General features: G+C 39.6%; 1 protein-coding gene across 4 annotated transcripts in view; it reads left to right on the plus strand.

Moving 5' to 3' along the window:
- The window catches only part of BTBD7 (BTB domain containing 7), a 151,347-nt gene that overhangs the window by 65,590 nt on the left and 70,065 nt on the right, over positions 1-15,692 (plus strand). For 3 of the 4 annotated variants that reach the window (XM_033951770.1, XM_033951771.1, XM_033951772.1), the window contains exon 3: positions 5,371-6,453. In XM_033951770.1, the coding sequence (XP_033807661.1) occupies positions 5,371-6,453 (1,083 nt within the window). Of the gene's footprint in view, positions 1-5,370; positions 6,454-7,105; positions 8,054-15,692 lie in introns of those variants that run through there. The other variant, XM_033951773.1, reaches the window with a different exon arrangement.

A 15,692-nucleotide genomic window follows, 5' to 3' on the forward strand; every position in this document is an offset into this window, starting at 1 on the left:
CTGGATAACACCTGTTACGGTAAGTAACTGTGCTTTCCAGTAAATAGGTGAGACATTCTAGACTCCCCGCCCTGTCTTTTCTGCGCCTGTTTTCAGTGTCTTATGCTTCTCCAAGCTGATTTTTGAAGACTGGTTAGCCCTTTGGGGTTGTGAAGAATTTGTACATATGTTCAACTTGTTAAGGAGTGGTTTCTGAACTCCTTTGAAGTTTATGTTAACAGTTAAAAAAAAAAAAAAGAGTACTGTTAGGAAATTATTTTACATGGAGAGGGTGGTGGATGCCTGGAATGCCTTCCCGAGGGAGGTGGTAGAAAGGAAAACAGTGACGGAATTCAAAAAGGTGTGGGATAAACACAGAAGATCTCTAATTAGAAAAGAAATGGTATATATTGAAATGCTAAGGCCAATACTGTGCAGACTTGCATTGTCTGTGTCCCATATATGGAAATTCGATATAGGATGGGCTAGAGAAGACATTAATGGGAACTCCAATAACTTGGAATATGAGGACATTGCTGGACAGACGACAAGATGGTTGGATGTGCTGGAGTTAGCTTCGAAGGCAACTCCAGTAGTTTGACCCTAAGGACCGTACTAGGTGGACTTAACGGTCTATGGCCCAGAAATATCAAAGAAAAAAAGATCAATTTTAATTTACTCATGAATTTATAATGCATGTAACTAATGGGCAGATTGGATGGAACTTGTCAGGTCTTTATCTGCTGATGTTTATTATGTAAAAGGTACATATAAATAAATACAAAGAAAAAAAACAATTCAGCTCTTTACTGCATGCCTCCAAGATTGATCTAACTCATTCTACTACCCACAGGCATATTCACAGAATGTTTTGCAATAGCACAACAAGAAAAAAGTTGCAATAATTCTGCTTTTTGCCCTGAATAAAATTCTCCAGTGCCTGGTATCTAAGAAGGCATACTTACTGCCTTAGAAACTGAACAGCTGTTTGCAGGGGTACCTTAAACGTTGCCCCATAAAAAGTACCCACTCTTTCATTTGGAACCAAGACATTCTGTGAAGATCAATAGCATGAACTACAGGTGAGAAAATCTGCATTTTTTGCCAACAAAACAAATAATTTTTTTTTTTTTAAATAAAATATAAGAATCAGTAACTTTGTGGCAAAAAGGGGGTGGCTCTTATGATTACCTCATCCAGAGAGGTCTCAAGAACTCCATTAAATCAAAACGAGTAGAAGAAACCACCACATCCAACTTATCCTCTGCCTCACTCTCAATATGCACGTTTTTTTATATATAAAAATTTGAGCCCCCAGCCCCATCCATATTTGAGATATTCAGGACCTCTTAAGATTTATTTATTTACATCATTTATATGCCACTTATACTAAAGTGACTTATAATAAAACATACACAATCAGAAATACAGACAGTCTATCTAAAACCCCTCTAGCGGTCATCATAAAATACTATAACAAATCCTATTAATAACAACAGTGATCTTATTGCGCAAAACACGCACACTGCCCAGTCCATTCCACAATAAAGATGACTCAAAGATATGAACAAGGGAAATCATGCAAAAATAAACGAGTCTTCAATGATTTTTAAGTAGGAAATTGGGAGATAATGATTATATAATAGGAAAATAAAGAAATGTGGATTATTAGCCTGGGCTACATTTTCCATACCCTCTTAATTTGTATAACAAGGCTGTCTTTAATCAGCCTGTAAGAAACTAAATGAGATTTCAACCCGCTGCAGTGGAAGAGAGTCCCTCCAGCCCTCTTGCATTGCATTGTCTGAGGCTAGTGACTTTGAATTAGTAAAATTTAGTGTGAACCCTATTTTAAATTCCTGCCTTCTGATGAGTATCCCTTTGATTTTTGGGTTATTTGAGGTTTCCTTAATCAGTGGATCCAAAGTTAGAACAAGTAATAAAGGTGATAAAGGACATCCCTCGTTGCAGAGATCTTCACAGAGTTCCCGGGATTGGTATGCAGGCTACAGGCATTCCCAGCCTCCTGCCACCCGTCCTACATGACTTGCTCAAAAGACACAATGACGCCAGGGATCTGATTGCCCCTCTGAGGATAGGGGGTTGGCTCTCAGAGTTTCTGCCTGCCTGGACGCGCAGTACACTCTTGAGTAGACCGAGCACCACTAATTCATATTGTTGCCTTTGAATCACAAGAGCCTTTCTGAAGGATCACATTATTCCGTTATTTATCTAGCATTCCATACATATAGTCTCATACTATCCAGTCAAAAGCCTTTCTGCATCATAGTAATCAGCAGAGAAGGCTCTCTGTGCTGTTGAACCACCTCTAATAATGTTACTATCACTCACATTCTTGACCACAATTCAATCTGATAAATCCCACATTTGTGGGCAGGGCTGTAGAGTGAGAGTCTAAAGCAATTTTGCATGAAGTTGGAGTTCCACTCTGACTCTAGCCTCAAAATAAATTTACCATATATTATAATGTTTTTTAAATCACTTTATACTTTGTTCTAGATCTAAATTACTTGTAAATAGTATGTTATATTTACCAACTTTAGATCCAGAGCAAAATTTTAAAGCCTAATAAGAGGGTGAATCGAACATAAGAATAGCCTTACTGGGTCAGACCAATGGTCCATCAAGCCCAGTAGCCCGTTCTAACGGTGGCCAATCCAGGTCACTAGTACCTGGCCATTGTTAAATTACGTGATAACTGGAACAGGGCTAGCGAATTGCAACATATGTACTCGTACATGGCCTGTTGGATAGTTCATCCACGCATAGTGAGCACTCAGCCTTTAGTCATGTGGCAGCCATAAGGTCAGAAACATGGACACTCCATTGCAAGATTGCACAATCGAAGAACAACATGCAGTAGTGCGCTTTCTTTGGGCTGAGGGATTGAAACCTGTAGAAATTCACCATTGGATAGTGACTCCGTATGGACATAGCACTATGAATCAATGAAAGGTTTATGAGTGGATAAAAAGGTTTAGAGAGGGAAGAACAGGTATAACTGATGAAGGTTGTTCTGGTTGCCTGTCAAAATCATGCACATAAGAGCACAGTGTCTCAGTTGGCTCCAAATTTGAATATCAGCTATGGATCTGCATTTGCTATAAGGCATGATGGAATACAGGAAAGTCTGCACATGATGGTTTTCCAAACAGCTTACTAATCTGAATAAGCATCAGCATGTGGAGGTTGCAACCCAGTTCCTCAGATGGTATGAAGAAGATCCGAGTATTCTGGAGAGAACTGTCACCAGCAATGAGACATGGGTGCATCACTGCAACCCGGAGAACAAAAGACAAAGCCATGATGAAGTAAAGGAAGCAGTGCTCACCTGGCTTTGGGAACAGCTGAAAATTTTTTCTCTAGGAATGCAGAAGCTAATTGAACAATACAACAAATGCGTCAGCTTGCATGGGGACTATATGGAAAAGTGATATGTTCAGTTGCTCACAGTTACTTCTATTAAAGCTGTTAAATGTATTTTCCCTTTACTTTTTGATTTACCTTCATAGTAACATAGTAGATGATGGCAGATAAAGACCCGAATGGTCCATCCAGTCTGCCCAACCTGATTCAATTTAAATTTTTAAATTTTTTCTTCTTAGCTATTTCTGAGTAAGAATCCAAAGCTCTACCCAGTACTGTGCTTGGGTTCTAACTGCTGAAATCTCTCTTAAAACCTATTCCAGCCCATCTACACCCTCCCAGCCATTGAAGCCCTCCCCGGCCCATCCTCCACCAAATGGCCATATACAGACACAGACCGTTCAAGTCTGCCCAGTACTGGCCTTAGTTCAATATTTAATCTTATTTTCTGATTCTAAATCTTCTGTGTTCATCCCATGCTTCTTTGAACTCAGTCACAGTTTTACTCTCCACCACCTCTCTCGGGAGCGCATTCCAGGCATCCACCACCCTCTCCGTAAAGTAGAATTTCCTAACATTGCCTTTGAATCTACCACCCCTCAACCTCAAATTATGTCCTCTGGTTTTACCATTTTCCTTTCTCTGGAAAAGATTTTGTTCTATGTTAATACCCATACGTTAATACTTCATACTAGGATACTCATTGAGGTCTACAAATGAGCACAGATTGTCAGTCCCTGCTTTACATAGTGCATATTGGGCGTCTATGAAAACCGGGGCTTTCTTTTATCTGGTTTATAGAATGCATTATCTCCGCTATTGAGACGGAAGGGATAATTGTTGCTTTTAACACTTCCCCTTCCTGAAAACTCATGGATATAAGGTCCTGTATCTGCCTGTTTTATTTGTGTGTGCTTGTGTGAATGAGTACTTTTCTATTAATTTTTGGTGATGTTTTACATATATTCTGATATTATACACCGCTGTGTTCTTATGCAAGTCCAAGCAGTATAGCAAGTATATTAAACTATAACTATAAGATGATTCAGAAGAAGTTAATGCAAATAATATCATTCTCTGCAAATTTTTCTTAATTTCATCTCCAGTAGCATTATCATGCTGTGGTGTAGCTGTCTTGGAGCTACATGTTAGTGCCAGGGTTCTTTATAAACAAAGTTTGGCAAGCACAAGCCAAAGCACAGAAGCCTAAGATTTTGTAACGCACTATTTTTTTTATTTTTTATTAGTTGTCGTTTACCAGTAGGTCCTGCTCCAGCCCTGCAACCCATTCTGAGCTCTTTGGGGACAACGGGATAGAAGAAAAATGAAATAAATAAATAATTAAAAATTTAACCAATGACCTTGTAAAGGCCAGAGCATTCTTTTTGTTAAAGTATTTGAAATGTGTAGGATCAGATTTTGTATTTTGACCTTTTAGGAAGGGGGGATGTTCATTTGATTTGACCAATAGGTTACTGTTTTTCTGCTTTTTTTTCTACAAATTTATAGTAATCTGAAACTTAGGGCTTCTTTTACTAATCTGCGTTAGCATTTTTAGCGCACGCAGCATTTTAGCGCGCGCTAAACCCGCGCTACGCAGCTAGAACTAACGCCCACTCAATGCTGGCGTTAAGGTCTAGTGCACGGCAATTTAGCGTGCGCTATTCCGCGCGTTAAAGCCCTAACACAGTTTAGTGAAAGATCTAGACATCAACCTTTCTTTTTCAGCTTTAAGATATCTTAAATTTTGCCATGTAAGGAAGGACTAAAGCAAAACTGGGCTATTTTGACTAAATAATTAGGATATGTAACTTGGTTAGAAATAGCAATGAAATGGAAATTTTGTAAATGCTCATATCCTAATTATTTTTATACAAAAGAAGAAAAGCATTTAGCAATAATTTTTCAAATTGATATGATGAAAAGGTAAATTAATTGAAATAACATGCATTTTGGCATATGAGTGAAACATTTAACTATGTAATGTTTTTCTTTAATCTTCAGGCACATCATCCTACTCTCATCAAGGCTATGGCTATGAGTCAAAATTGTATAACCTTGACCATAGCCATGAAAAACCCCAAGACAAGAAAAAGAAAACATCTGGCCTTGCCACACTCAAAAAGAAATTTATTAAACGTCGGAAATCCAACAGGTCTGCTGATCATGCCAAGCAGATGCGAGAACTCCTCTCTGGCTGGGATGTAAGAGATGTTAATGCATTGGTGGAAGAGTATGAGGGAACTTCAGCCTTAAAGGAGCTTTCTCTGCAAGCAAGTTTAGCAAGATCAGAAACCAGGACATTGCAGAAGGACATGGCTGATCTTTATGAATACAAATACTGTACAGATGTGGATTTAATATTTCAGGAAACATGCTTTCCTGTACATCGTGCCATTTTGGCAGCAAGATGTCCATTTTTTAAGGCGTTGCTTTCATCCTCACCAGAGTATGGTGCAGAAATAATAATGGATATCAATACTGCAGGTATAGATATGCCAATGTTTTCTGCTCTGTTACACTACCTGTACACAGGAGAATTTGGAATGGAAGACTCCAGGTTCCAAAATGTCGATATTCTTGTGCAGCTTAGTGAAGAGTTTGGAACGCCTAATTCTTTAGATGTAGACATGCGTGGATTGTTTGATTACATGTGTTATTATGATGCTGTTCTTAGCTTTTCATCAGACTCTGACCTCGTTGACGCTTTTGGTGGCAATCAGAACTGCCTTGAAGAGGAACTCAGAGCTCACAAAGCTATTCTTTCAGCTCGATCTCCATTTTTCCGAAACTTATTGCAGAGAAGAATACGGACAGGTGAAGAAATTACAGACCGAACACTGCGGACTCCAACAAGAATTATATTGGATGAAACCATCATACCAAAAAAATATGCTAAAGTCATTTTGCATTGTATGTATACGGATATAGTGGACCTTGCCTTTGTTTTGCACTGTAGCCCTTCAGTGGGAAGTCTAAGTGAAGTTCAGGCTCTTGTAGCTGGAAAGCCAAACATGGCAAGGGCTGAAGAAGCTATGGAACTTTATCACATAGCACTGTTCTTGGAGTTCAATATACTCGCACAAGGTAGGGTGTATTTTTGTTTTCATTAATGTGATAAAATTGAACCTATAATTTTGGCTTTTATATTGGGATTTAGTACTACAAAATATATCTAATGATATTTTAAATGATTTGATTATAGCTTTGGACTTAGTTAAGTTACTGAGAAACTGGTATACTAAATCTGCAATAACATCAGCCAGTAACACATTTAACTACTGATGTAAATAAAACAGAGGACATGATAATAGAAACAGTGTGTAGCTTATCTAGTTTTCCATTCTCATCAACTGGTCAGTCCTATAAACCCTTTCTCTCCCCTGAGTTCAGGAAAGCATGGTATAAGCACAGAGGATCTCTGAGGAAGAGATTATAGAGCTAAGAAATTGCTTCTGAGATTCACAGACATTGGCCTCAGAATCTTATCAGGTACCACCCTGAACATTTCCTAGATATGTATCTGAGAACCTGGCTACCAGGAAACATGTGACCATCTAAATCAGTTTAAATTGACTTTTTCCTCAAAATCCATGTTTCTGTCTTAAAACCAAAAAATAACCAGTTTCAACTGTCCTTGCATTGTGATTGGATTACTACACACCAGGTGACTTCAGTTCTTACAGGCCAAGAAGACATTTATAAACAGATTTCACTTCCCTTCTCTCTCTTTCTCTAGACTCTTCATTTGCAACCAAGACCAGATTCTCTCCATGTTTCATCCTCATACTCTCTTGATTACTGACAGTTGTTGGGGACAGGCATATTCTGTACCAAGAGAATGATGGTAATTGACTCTTCTGTACCAAGTCAGCCTTCTTTTGTTGTCAAGAAGTGCTTTATCATTTATTTTATCCAAACTGTCCAAGGGGAGAAGGGGGCCAGATCTACTTTCTCAGCAAGTTTCAGCCAGAAAATTTCTGCAAACCATTTTTATATTTAATCTTAGCAAGCAGGCAGCATATTCTCACATGTGGGTGGCGTCATTCATGGAGCCCCGGTACGGACAGTGAAAAGTGTAGAATCACTTTAAGCTTTAACAAGCTTTTAGACTGCCTGCACCGCACATGCATGAGTGCCTTCCTGCCCGACGCCTGTTTGCAAGGTCATCATTTTTTCGTTTTCTTCATAGTGAAGAAGACGTATCTCTTGTTTCTCCAAGTTGCCTTCCTGTTTATATTTTTTTATAAACTTTTCAAATATTTCAAGTTTCTTCTTTGTTCTTTACTTTTCTTTTGATGCAAGGCAACTCAAATTTTTTTGATTTCTTAGAACCCAGCTTTATCCCAGGACAAGGAAGCAGCATATTCTCACCATGGGTGATGGCACCGATGTAGCCCCGGTACGGACACTTCAAGAACTTGAAAAAGCTCTTGATGCCCGCACTTCGCATGCGTGAGTGCCATCTTGCCCGACAGGTGGCAGAACTATAGTTCATTGTCCTGATGTTGCTAGTGGTGACAGGGTGAGCAGGAGAGGTGCCGGTGTGCTAGGCTGGAATCACCGCCTTCCAAAGTTTCGGCCGCTTCAGAAGGCGAGCTAAGAAGCGTGGGAACATGAACAAGGCATTTGAAGGCACGAGCGTGTCACAATGGTGGATGTAAGCATGACGCTCATTGGTTTCGGGGTGGGGGGTGTACTGGGGGTTAGGTTTTGAGGCAGGGTCCACACTATCATTGCTTTCTTGACTTCTTCTCTGGTAATTTTTTTTTATCGGTCAGACCTTTCAATTCAAAGCCGTATAACTAACTGTTCAAGCAGTTTTTAAAAATATTTGTATGAGTAACCGATGCGCTATGAGTTTGAAATGTGAGTATTGGCTTTGTATGCATGCGCAGGGTCCTCATTCTTAAAAATAGGGCTTTATTGTTTTTCCCAAATAAAAGATCAGTTTCACAGGGTTTGTTGTTTTTTTTGTTCAAAAGATTTCCAGAGATACAAACTTCTTATAAATTGTGTTAGTCATGTGCGTTGGTTCATCCTAGTACATACATGTCTTTTTTTATTTATTTTGTTTACATCACAGAGCCGGCATGGAGTTGGAGAGCTTGTAACCCTATACATCTACTAAGACTAAGGAGTTCCTTTATTAAGGTGCCATTTAGCGTGCGCTAAATTGGTTAGCATACCTTAATAAAAGGACCCCTAAGTATCTTAATAAAAAATTTGGCCTGCGACTAAGAGCTTCCTTTACTAAGCTGCGCTAGCATTTTTAGCGCGCGCTGCCCCCCACGCTACGCTCCAAGAACTAACGCCAGCTCAGTGGTGACGTTGGCATCTAGCGCGCACTAAAACCGCTAGCGCAGCTTAGGAAAAGGAGCCCTTAGCCTTTGTTTTAGATTTCAGTCCCTTACGTGATTGAGTTTGACACCCTGGTCTAGAATGTCTCATCCATTGCACTGAAAAAACAATTTTGTTAATATGGAGGAATATCTCAATAGGCATTAGCTGGATAGAAAAATCTGGAAGAGCCTAAAGAGCAGTGGAATGAAGATGCTAACAGAAGAAAAAAAATAGTACAGTAAAAATTGGAGAAAAGACTGTTGATATGTTAGTGACTGAAGTGAATGCAAAAGTGGTATTGTGAGACTCAGAGATGAAGAGGGTAAACATATGGCGATTGATTCAGAGGCTCATTTTCAAAGCAATTAGATACACAAACCTATCGTACTTTGTGCATCTAAGTGCTTTGAAAATGAACTCCTAAGTATCATTTGTTACATTTTTCTATTCAGTATTCACAAAGGAAAGATCAGGAGTAGAACCATAAAACATCAACACAGAAAGGAATGAGATTGTGCACAGATTGTGTCAACTTTAAGAAACTACTGAAGACACAACTGTTTGTTGATGCCTATATGTAAAATGTAGGAATAATTTCCATGCTACTCAGGGCATATGACCGTCATATATGCACAGATAGCAAATGCTGTTCATGTTTATGGACTTTCTAGATATGCAGATAATGAATGTTGTCTTATGTTTGTTGATTTTATGGAATTTTATGAATGTTTTTGATACTGGAAACCGCCTAGATTTTAGGTGGTATACAAATGTGTTAAATAACGCTCAAATGATTTTTAGGCATGGTTCTGGAGGATTGGAGACAGGTAGAACAGAGGGAACTACAGGTCGGTTAGTTTGAACTCTCAGGTAGTAAATTAATAAAACTGATGCTAAAAAAAGAAGATAGTATAGTTTTTGAATCCAGTGTATTCAGGATCTTAGCAAGGCCAACTTAAGGAGTGAACCAGTGAGAACACCAAAAGCCAGCCTCACCCTTTCAAGAGACAGAATAATTTTCTTTGAGCACACTGCTTTGCTCATCTAAAGCCACTACTGTCACTAGCAGCATTACAGTTTTGAAAGGTGACAACAATCATTTCAGAAAAAAAAGAAAGTGCCTCTCCTTGCCTTTCAAAACAGTCTCAGTGTTGGCAGCTGTACTGACTAGAAGAGCAAAGTGGTGGGAGTTAAGGAATAAGCTCCTGCTGCTGTGTTTAGCGTTAACTAGGACAGCGAGGCAAAAGCTGGGTTTGAGGATGGGAGTGGAAAGGGGCTAATGATGATGCTAAGATTGGCGAGGGGCTCAGAGAAAGAAGCCAGTGTTGGCAAAGATTCTGGGAGAGTGGGAAAAAAAGGGCTGATTGCTGGTAAATGCTGGAAGGACATGAAGGAACCACAATGAACAACAGATAATTGCCTAGGCAAAATTCTGAGTTACCATTTGTTTAAACTGTATATACGAGGTCTGACCATTAAGTTCATGAACTCATCCTAGAAAAAGTGCCCCCCCACAACCACTGTCTGCCCCGTCCCCATGACTACTGTCCCTGCAGCATCCATACAAGCCTCAGTACTGCAATATTTAGCTTATTCCTTCCTTATAAATCAAAGTTCTGGCTGCTGAACTAGAGAAAGAGATGTTCAGCTGGCAGGGCTTTGTTTATAAATTTTTATAAACACAACTAATATACTACTTTATCCTAAAGCAAAAAAAAAAAGTAAAGAAATAGAAATAGAAATTTTTTTTCTACCCTTTGTCTGGTTTCTGCTTCCCTCATCTTCTCATTCAGTTCCTTCCATCCGCTGTCTATCTTCTCTCTACATCTTCCATTTGCTTCATCACAAGTGCTTTTTTCCCTTGAGTGGGGTTCGCATTGCTGTTTGCCTAGAAAAATAAAAGGTTTAGCATCTTTGTATTGATGTGCCCTGTTTATGTGGTGGCTTATTAAATGTATTTTGAGCTTAATAAAGCAAAAATAAAAACCCAGAGAGCTATTTAGCAGATCGCATTAAGGACATCCAAACTGTGCCTAAGTTCCAGAAGAACATCCAAAGAGTGCCTAAGTTCCGTCCATAGAACTCAGATCTATTTGAAGCCCAAACTAAGCTCAAAAGTAGACCTGGTTTCATTCGCCTACAATAATGGCATGATATGGATGCACTAGATGGCTCAGTGTTATGAAAATGAATCAAAGGACACCCAAATTGAGTCATTGCCCAAACCACGCCCATTCCACACCCATGCCTATTGAGTTAGGTGCGAGTTTTAAACAAGGGCATCCATGAAATTGTGGCTGCATCTACAAAGTGGCGTCTATGTCCTTTGGATGCCTAAGTACCAATTATCGCTTGTTAAGACTCTTAAATGGCTCATTATCTACTTAAATTGGGTGCATAAAGCAAGCTTAACTTTAGGCATGATTTAGGTGTCCTTTATAGAATCAGGGCCATGGTGTCTATATATCTGTCTTCCCAAAGAAAATTAGAAAATAAGAAGCAGATGATTCTAATATACCTTCTTCAGGTATATTAGAATCCTTCTTCAGGTATATTAGAATCCTTCTTCAGATATATTAGTGACAGAAAAAGAAACACAGATGGGATAGTACGCCTTAGGAAACCAGACGGGAATTATGTAGAATTGGATTCTGATAAAGCCGACCTACTAAATGAATACTTCTGCTCCGTATTTACCTGCGAGGCGCCGTGGTCTGGTCCACAGTTGCAAACAAGGGAAAACTCGGAAGACCCGTTTCGGAATTTCGAGTTTACGCCCGGCAGTGTCTACTGTGAACTATCAAGACTCAAAGTGAACAAAGCCATGGGACCAGACAATCTACACCCCAGGGTGCTTAGAGAGTTGAGTGATGTCCTGGGAAAACCGTTATCTGCGCTCTTCAATCTTTCCCTAAGTACAGGAAGAGTCCCGTTGGACTGGAAAACAGCTAACGTCATTCCACTCCACAAAAAGGGATGCAGGATGGAGGCTGCGAATTACAGACCGGTGAGTCTCGCATCAATAGTGAGTAAACTTATGGAAACACTAATTAAACATAAATTAGATACGATCCTGAACGAGGAGAATCTACATGATCCCCATCAACATGGATTTACAAAGGGAAGGTCCTGCAAATCCAATCTAATCAGCTTTTTTGACTGGGTAACAAGAAAGCTGGATATGGGAGAGTCCCTGGACGTCGTGTATTTGGACTTCAGTAAAGCTTTTGATAGCATCCCACACCGCAGGTTATTGAGCAAGATGAGTTCAATGGGATTAGGAGAAACATTAACTGCATGGGTCAAAGACTGGCTAAGTGGTCGACTTCAGAGGGTGATGGTTAACGGTACCCTCTCCGAAACGTCGGAGGTGATCAGTGGAGTGCTGCAGGGCTCGGTCTTGGGCCCGATGCTATTTAACATATTCGTTAGGGACCTGACTCAGGGGCTTCAAGGTAAAATAACATTATTCGCCGATGACGCTAAACTATGCAACATAGTAGGCAAAAGCACATTGCCCGACAGTATGACGCGGGACCTACTCTTACTGGAACATTGGTCTTCGACTTGGCAACTAAGCTTCCATGCCAAAAAGTGTAAGGTCATGCACCTTGGCAGCAGAAATCCATGCAGAACTTACACCCTAAATGGTGAGACCTTAGCTAGGACTGCAGCAGAACATGACTTAGAAGTGATCATTAGTGAAGACATGAAAACTGCCAATCAAGTGGAGAAAGCTTCATCCAAGGCTAGACAAATGATGGGTTATATCCATAGAAGTTTCGTCAGCCGGAAGCCTGAAGTCATAATGCCGTTGTACAGATCCATGGTGAGACCTCATCTGGAATACTGTGTACAATTCTGGAGGCCACATTACCTAAAAGATGTGCTGAGAGCTGAATCAGTTCAACGAATGGCCACCAGGATGGTCTCGGGACTCAAAGATCTCCCGTATGAGGAAAGGCTGAATAAATTGCAGCTATACTCACTCGAGGAATGTAGAGAGAGGGGAGACATGATTGAGACATTCAAATATATCACAGGCCGTATCAAGTGGAAAATATTTTTTTTCTTAAAGGACCCACAGCCACAAGAGGGTATCCGCTGAAAATCATTGGCGGGAAATTTCATGGCAACACCAGGAAGTATTTCTTCACCGAAAGGGTAGTTGATCATTGGAATGAACTTCCACTGCAGGTAATTGAGGCCAGCAGCGTGCCAGATTTTAAGAAAAAATGGGATAGGCATGTGGGATCTCTTAGGGGAAGAAGTTAGGGGGGTGGGTCATTAGAGTGTGCAGACTCGATGGGCCGTGGCCCTTTTCTGCCATCATTTTCTATGTTTCTATGAAAAGATAAAACAATATCTAAGAATGCTACATGGACAAAAAGCGATCAAAAAGGCTGAAAATGGTGTGAAAAAATAAGGATAAACAAGAAACTAAAATGCCTATTGATGAATGATAAAAAACAATTTAAAAATGGATCAGGCATAAAAATGAATCTAAGATATAAACTGAAGAATAATCTTAACAGACTAGAATAAAAAAAAATGTAAAAGTGAAAAATGAAATATGAAAGGGATAAAAACAGAGGTATGGTCCAAAGTTGATGCAGAGAGAAAAATGTGCCAATCACAAAAAAAATTAGGATAACTAATAAATGTAAAAATAGGAAAAATCTTACTTAACAATGCAAGAGTAGTCAGAATAAGAATCATTCAGACATTAAAGGGTATGTGTATGGGCTAATAAAATCATGCAAGCAGCCAATGCAGTATGGAGACTCAAATAAATCTACTAAAATATAAGATTCATGGAAGAACACATAAGGAAAACACATAAAATAATATTAAATGAGTCAAAATGCATAATAAATTCATAATAAAATCAAAGAATATGGACAACTACCTTACAGCATGTGATATGAATACGACATTAATAAACAGAAATGTAATAAAAACTTGTAGGCAATTCTGACTATTTACATTAGAGAACATAAAAATCCATAATGTGTAAATAATTAACAACATAAAGAGCGAAATAACATAAAATACATCAGAGAACATAAACCTACATGATATATAAATATATGCAGAATGAAAAGTAAAATCACATAAAATTACAGTAGAAACTTGTTAAAACCAATAAATGTGTGCATCTTAATGTGTCCCTGACACTATATTTGACAAAAATAAAATTAGAAAACTAAAAAGTAAGACATTGGTGAGCTCAAAACAAATTAATAGAATTATGATTTAAAAAAACATATAGGCAGGGATAAAAATTGCATTAGAAGATGTGAATCTGCATAATGAATAAATAAATACAATGTAAAAAGCAAAATATTAAAAACCTGAAATACATATAAGGTGACATAAAAATGCCTGATGAGATCAATAAATATGTGTATCTTATTGTGTCCGGTGGCGGACAACAACATTAATAGATAAAATTGCTGTATGAATATACAGAAGACAAACACTAAATGAAGAAATATAAAACAGGTAAAAAATATTAAACCTGAAAACAAGAGGCATTTCTTATACATATCTGGTATGTACCTCATTCGTAATTAAACATAACATAAACAACATAAAAGCATGGGGACACCCAATATCCTAGTCATAGCCAATGATAGTAAAAAAAATGATATATAAAAAAATAATAAAAAGCAAATAAAATGTTAGGAGTGATATGGAATGGAAAACAAAGATGAAGAAGTTATAATGCCTTTGTATTGCTCTGTGGTATGGTTGCACCTCAAATACTGTGTGCAATTTCGGTTACCGTATCTAAAAAAAATAAATATATAGTGGAATTAGAAAAGGTACAGAGAAGGGCAGTGAAAAATGATAAAAGGGACTACTTCCCCATGATAAAAGGGACTACTTCCCCATGACAAAGGGCTCTTCAGCTTGGAGAAGAGACGGCTCAGTGGAGATATAATAGAGGTCTATAAAATACTGAGTGGAGTGGAGTGGAGTGGAAAGGGTAGATATGAATCACTTGTTTACTCTATCCAAGAATACTAGGACTAGGGGGCATGCGATGAAGCTACTAAAGGCTAGATTCACTAAGCAAACCGATCGTGTACCGATTGGTTTGCGACCCGATTTCCCTCCGACACGATTCACTAACCTGTGTACCGATCATCCTCCGATCCAATCCCAATCCATGCATGCAAATGAGGGGAAACGACATGCAAAGTAGGAAGGACACGATTCACTAAACTTTCTTCTGGCACACCGACTGGCTGGCCAATCAAAAAACAAGCGACTGGTGAGGACCAGTTACTTGTGCTAAAGCCCTGCTCTCTGCCCTGATCTCCAATCTCCTGCTCTGGCCACCCTGCTCTCTGCCCCAATCTCCTGCTCTGGCCACACTGCTCTCTGTCACCCTTCCCTGCAGTACGAGCCTGTGGTTTTAGCCCATGGGTTAAAAGTGGGGCTGCACTGCGGGGAAGGGTGGCAGAGAGCAGGAGAGTTGGGGCAGCAAAACCCAGCGTCCCTGCAAGTTTCCCAAGTGCCCGTGCAAGGCCTGTTGTGAGCATCTTTCTCAGATTTGCATTCAGTCCCCATCAGATTGATATGCAAAGACGGTTGTATCTCGTTGTGTCTGCCTCGTGAGTAGGAGCAGGGCTTTCTAAAGCCCAATAGACTCTGCCATTTAAAGCATCTGAAGCACTTTAATGGGCTGTGAATGAGTACTGGCAACCCCTTTGATGGGGCTCAATGCTAACCTGGCTAAACGCTGTCCTAGCTTTCGTATTCATTGCACTCGCCCCTCCCCCCCAGGGGGCTACTCCAAAGAGTATGCACAGACCATCTACAGGAAAAGCAGATGGTCTGTGCATGCATCAGGATCAGTCACTAGCGATCCGTGTGGTTGGTAGGGGGCGTTCCTCCAATTGTGAATTGGTCGGCCTGCCGCGGATCAGCCACGCATCAGGCACGGAGAGGCAGGTTAGTGAATCTAGCCCTAA

The sequence above is a fragment of the Geotrypetes seraphini genome, chromosome 7, assembly GCF_902459505.1.
Source record: "Geotrypetes seraphini chromosome 7, aGeoSer1.1, whole genome shotgun sequence".
Lineage (NCBI taxonomy): Eukaryota > Metazoa > Chordata > Amphibia > Gymnophiona > Dermophiidae > Geotrypetes > Geotrypetes seraphini.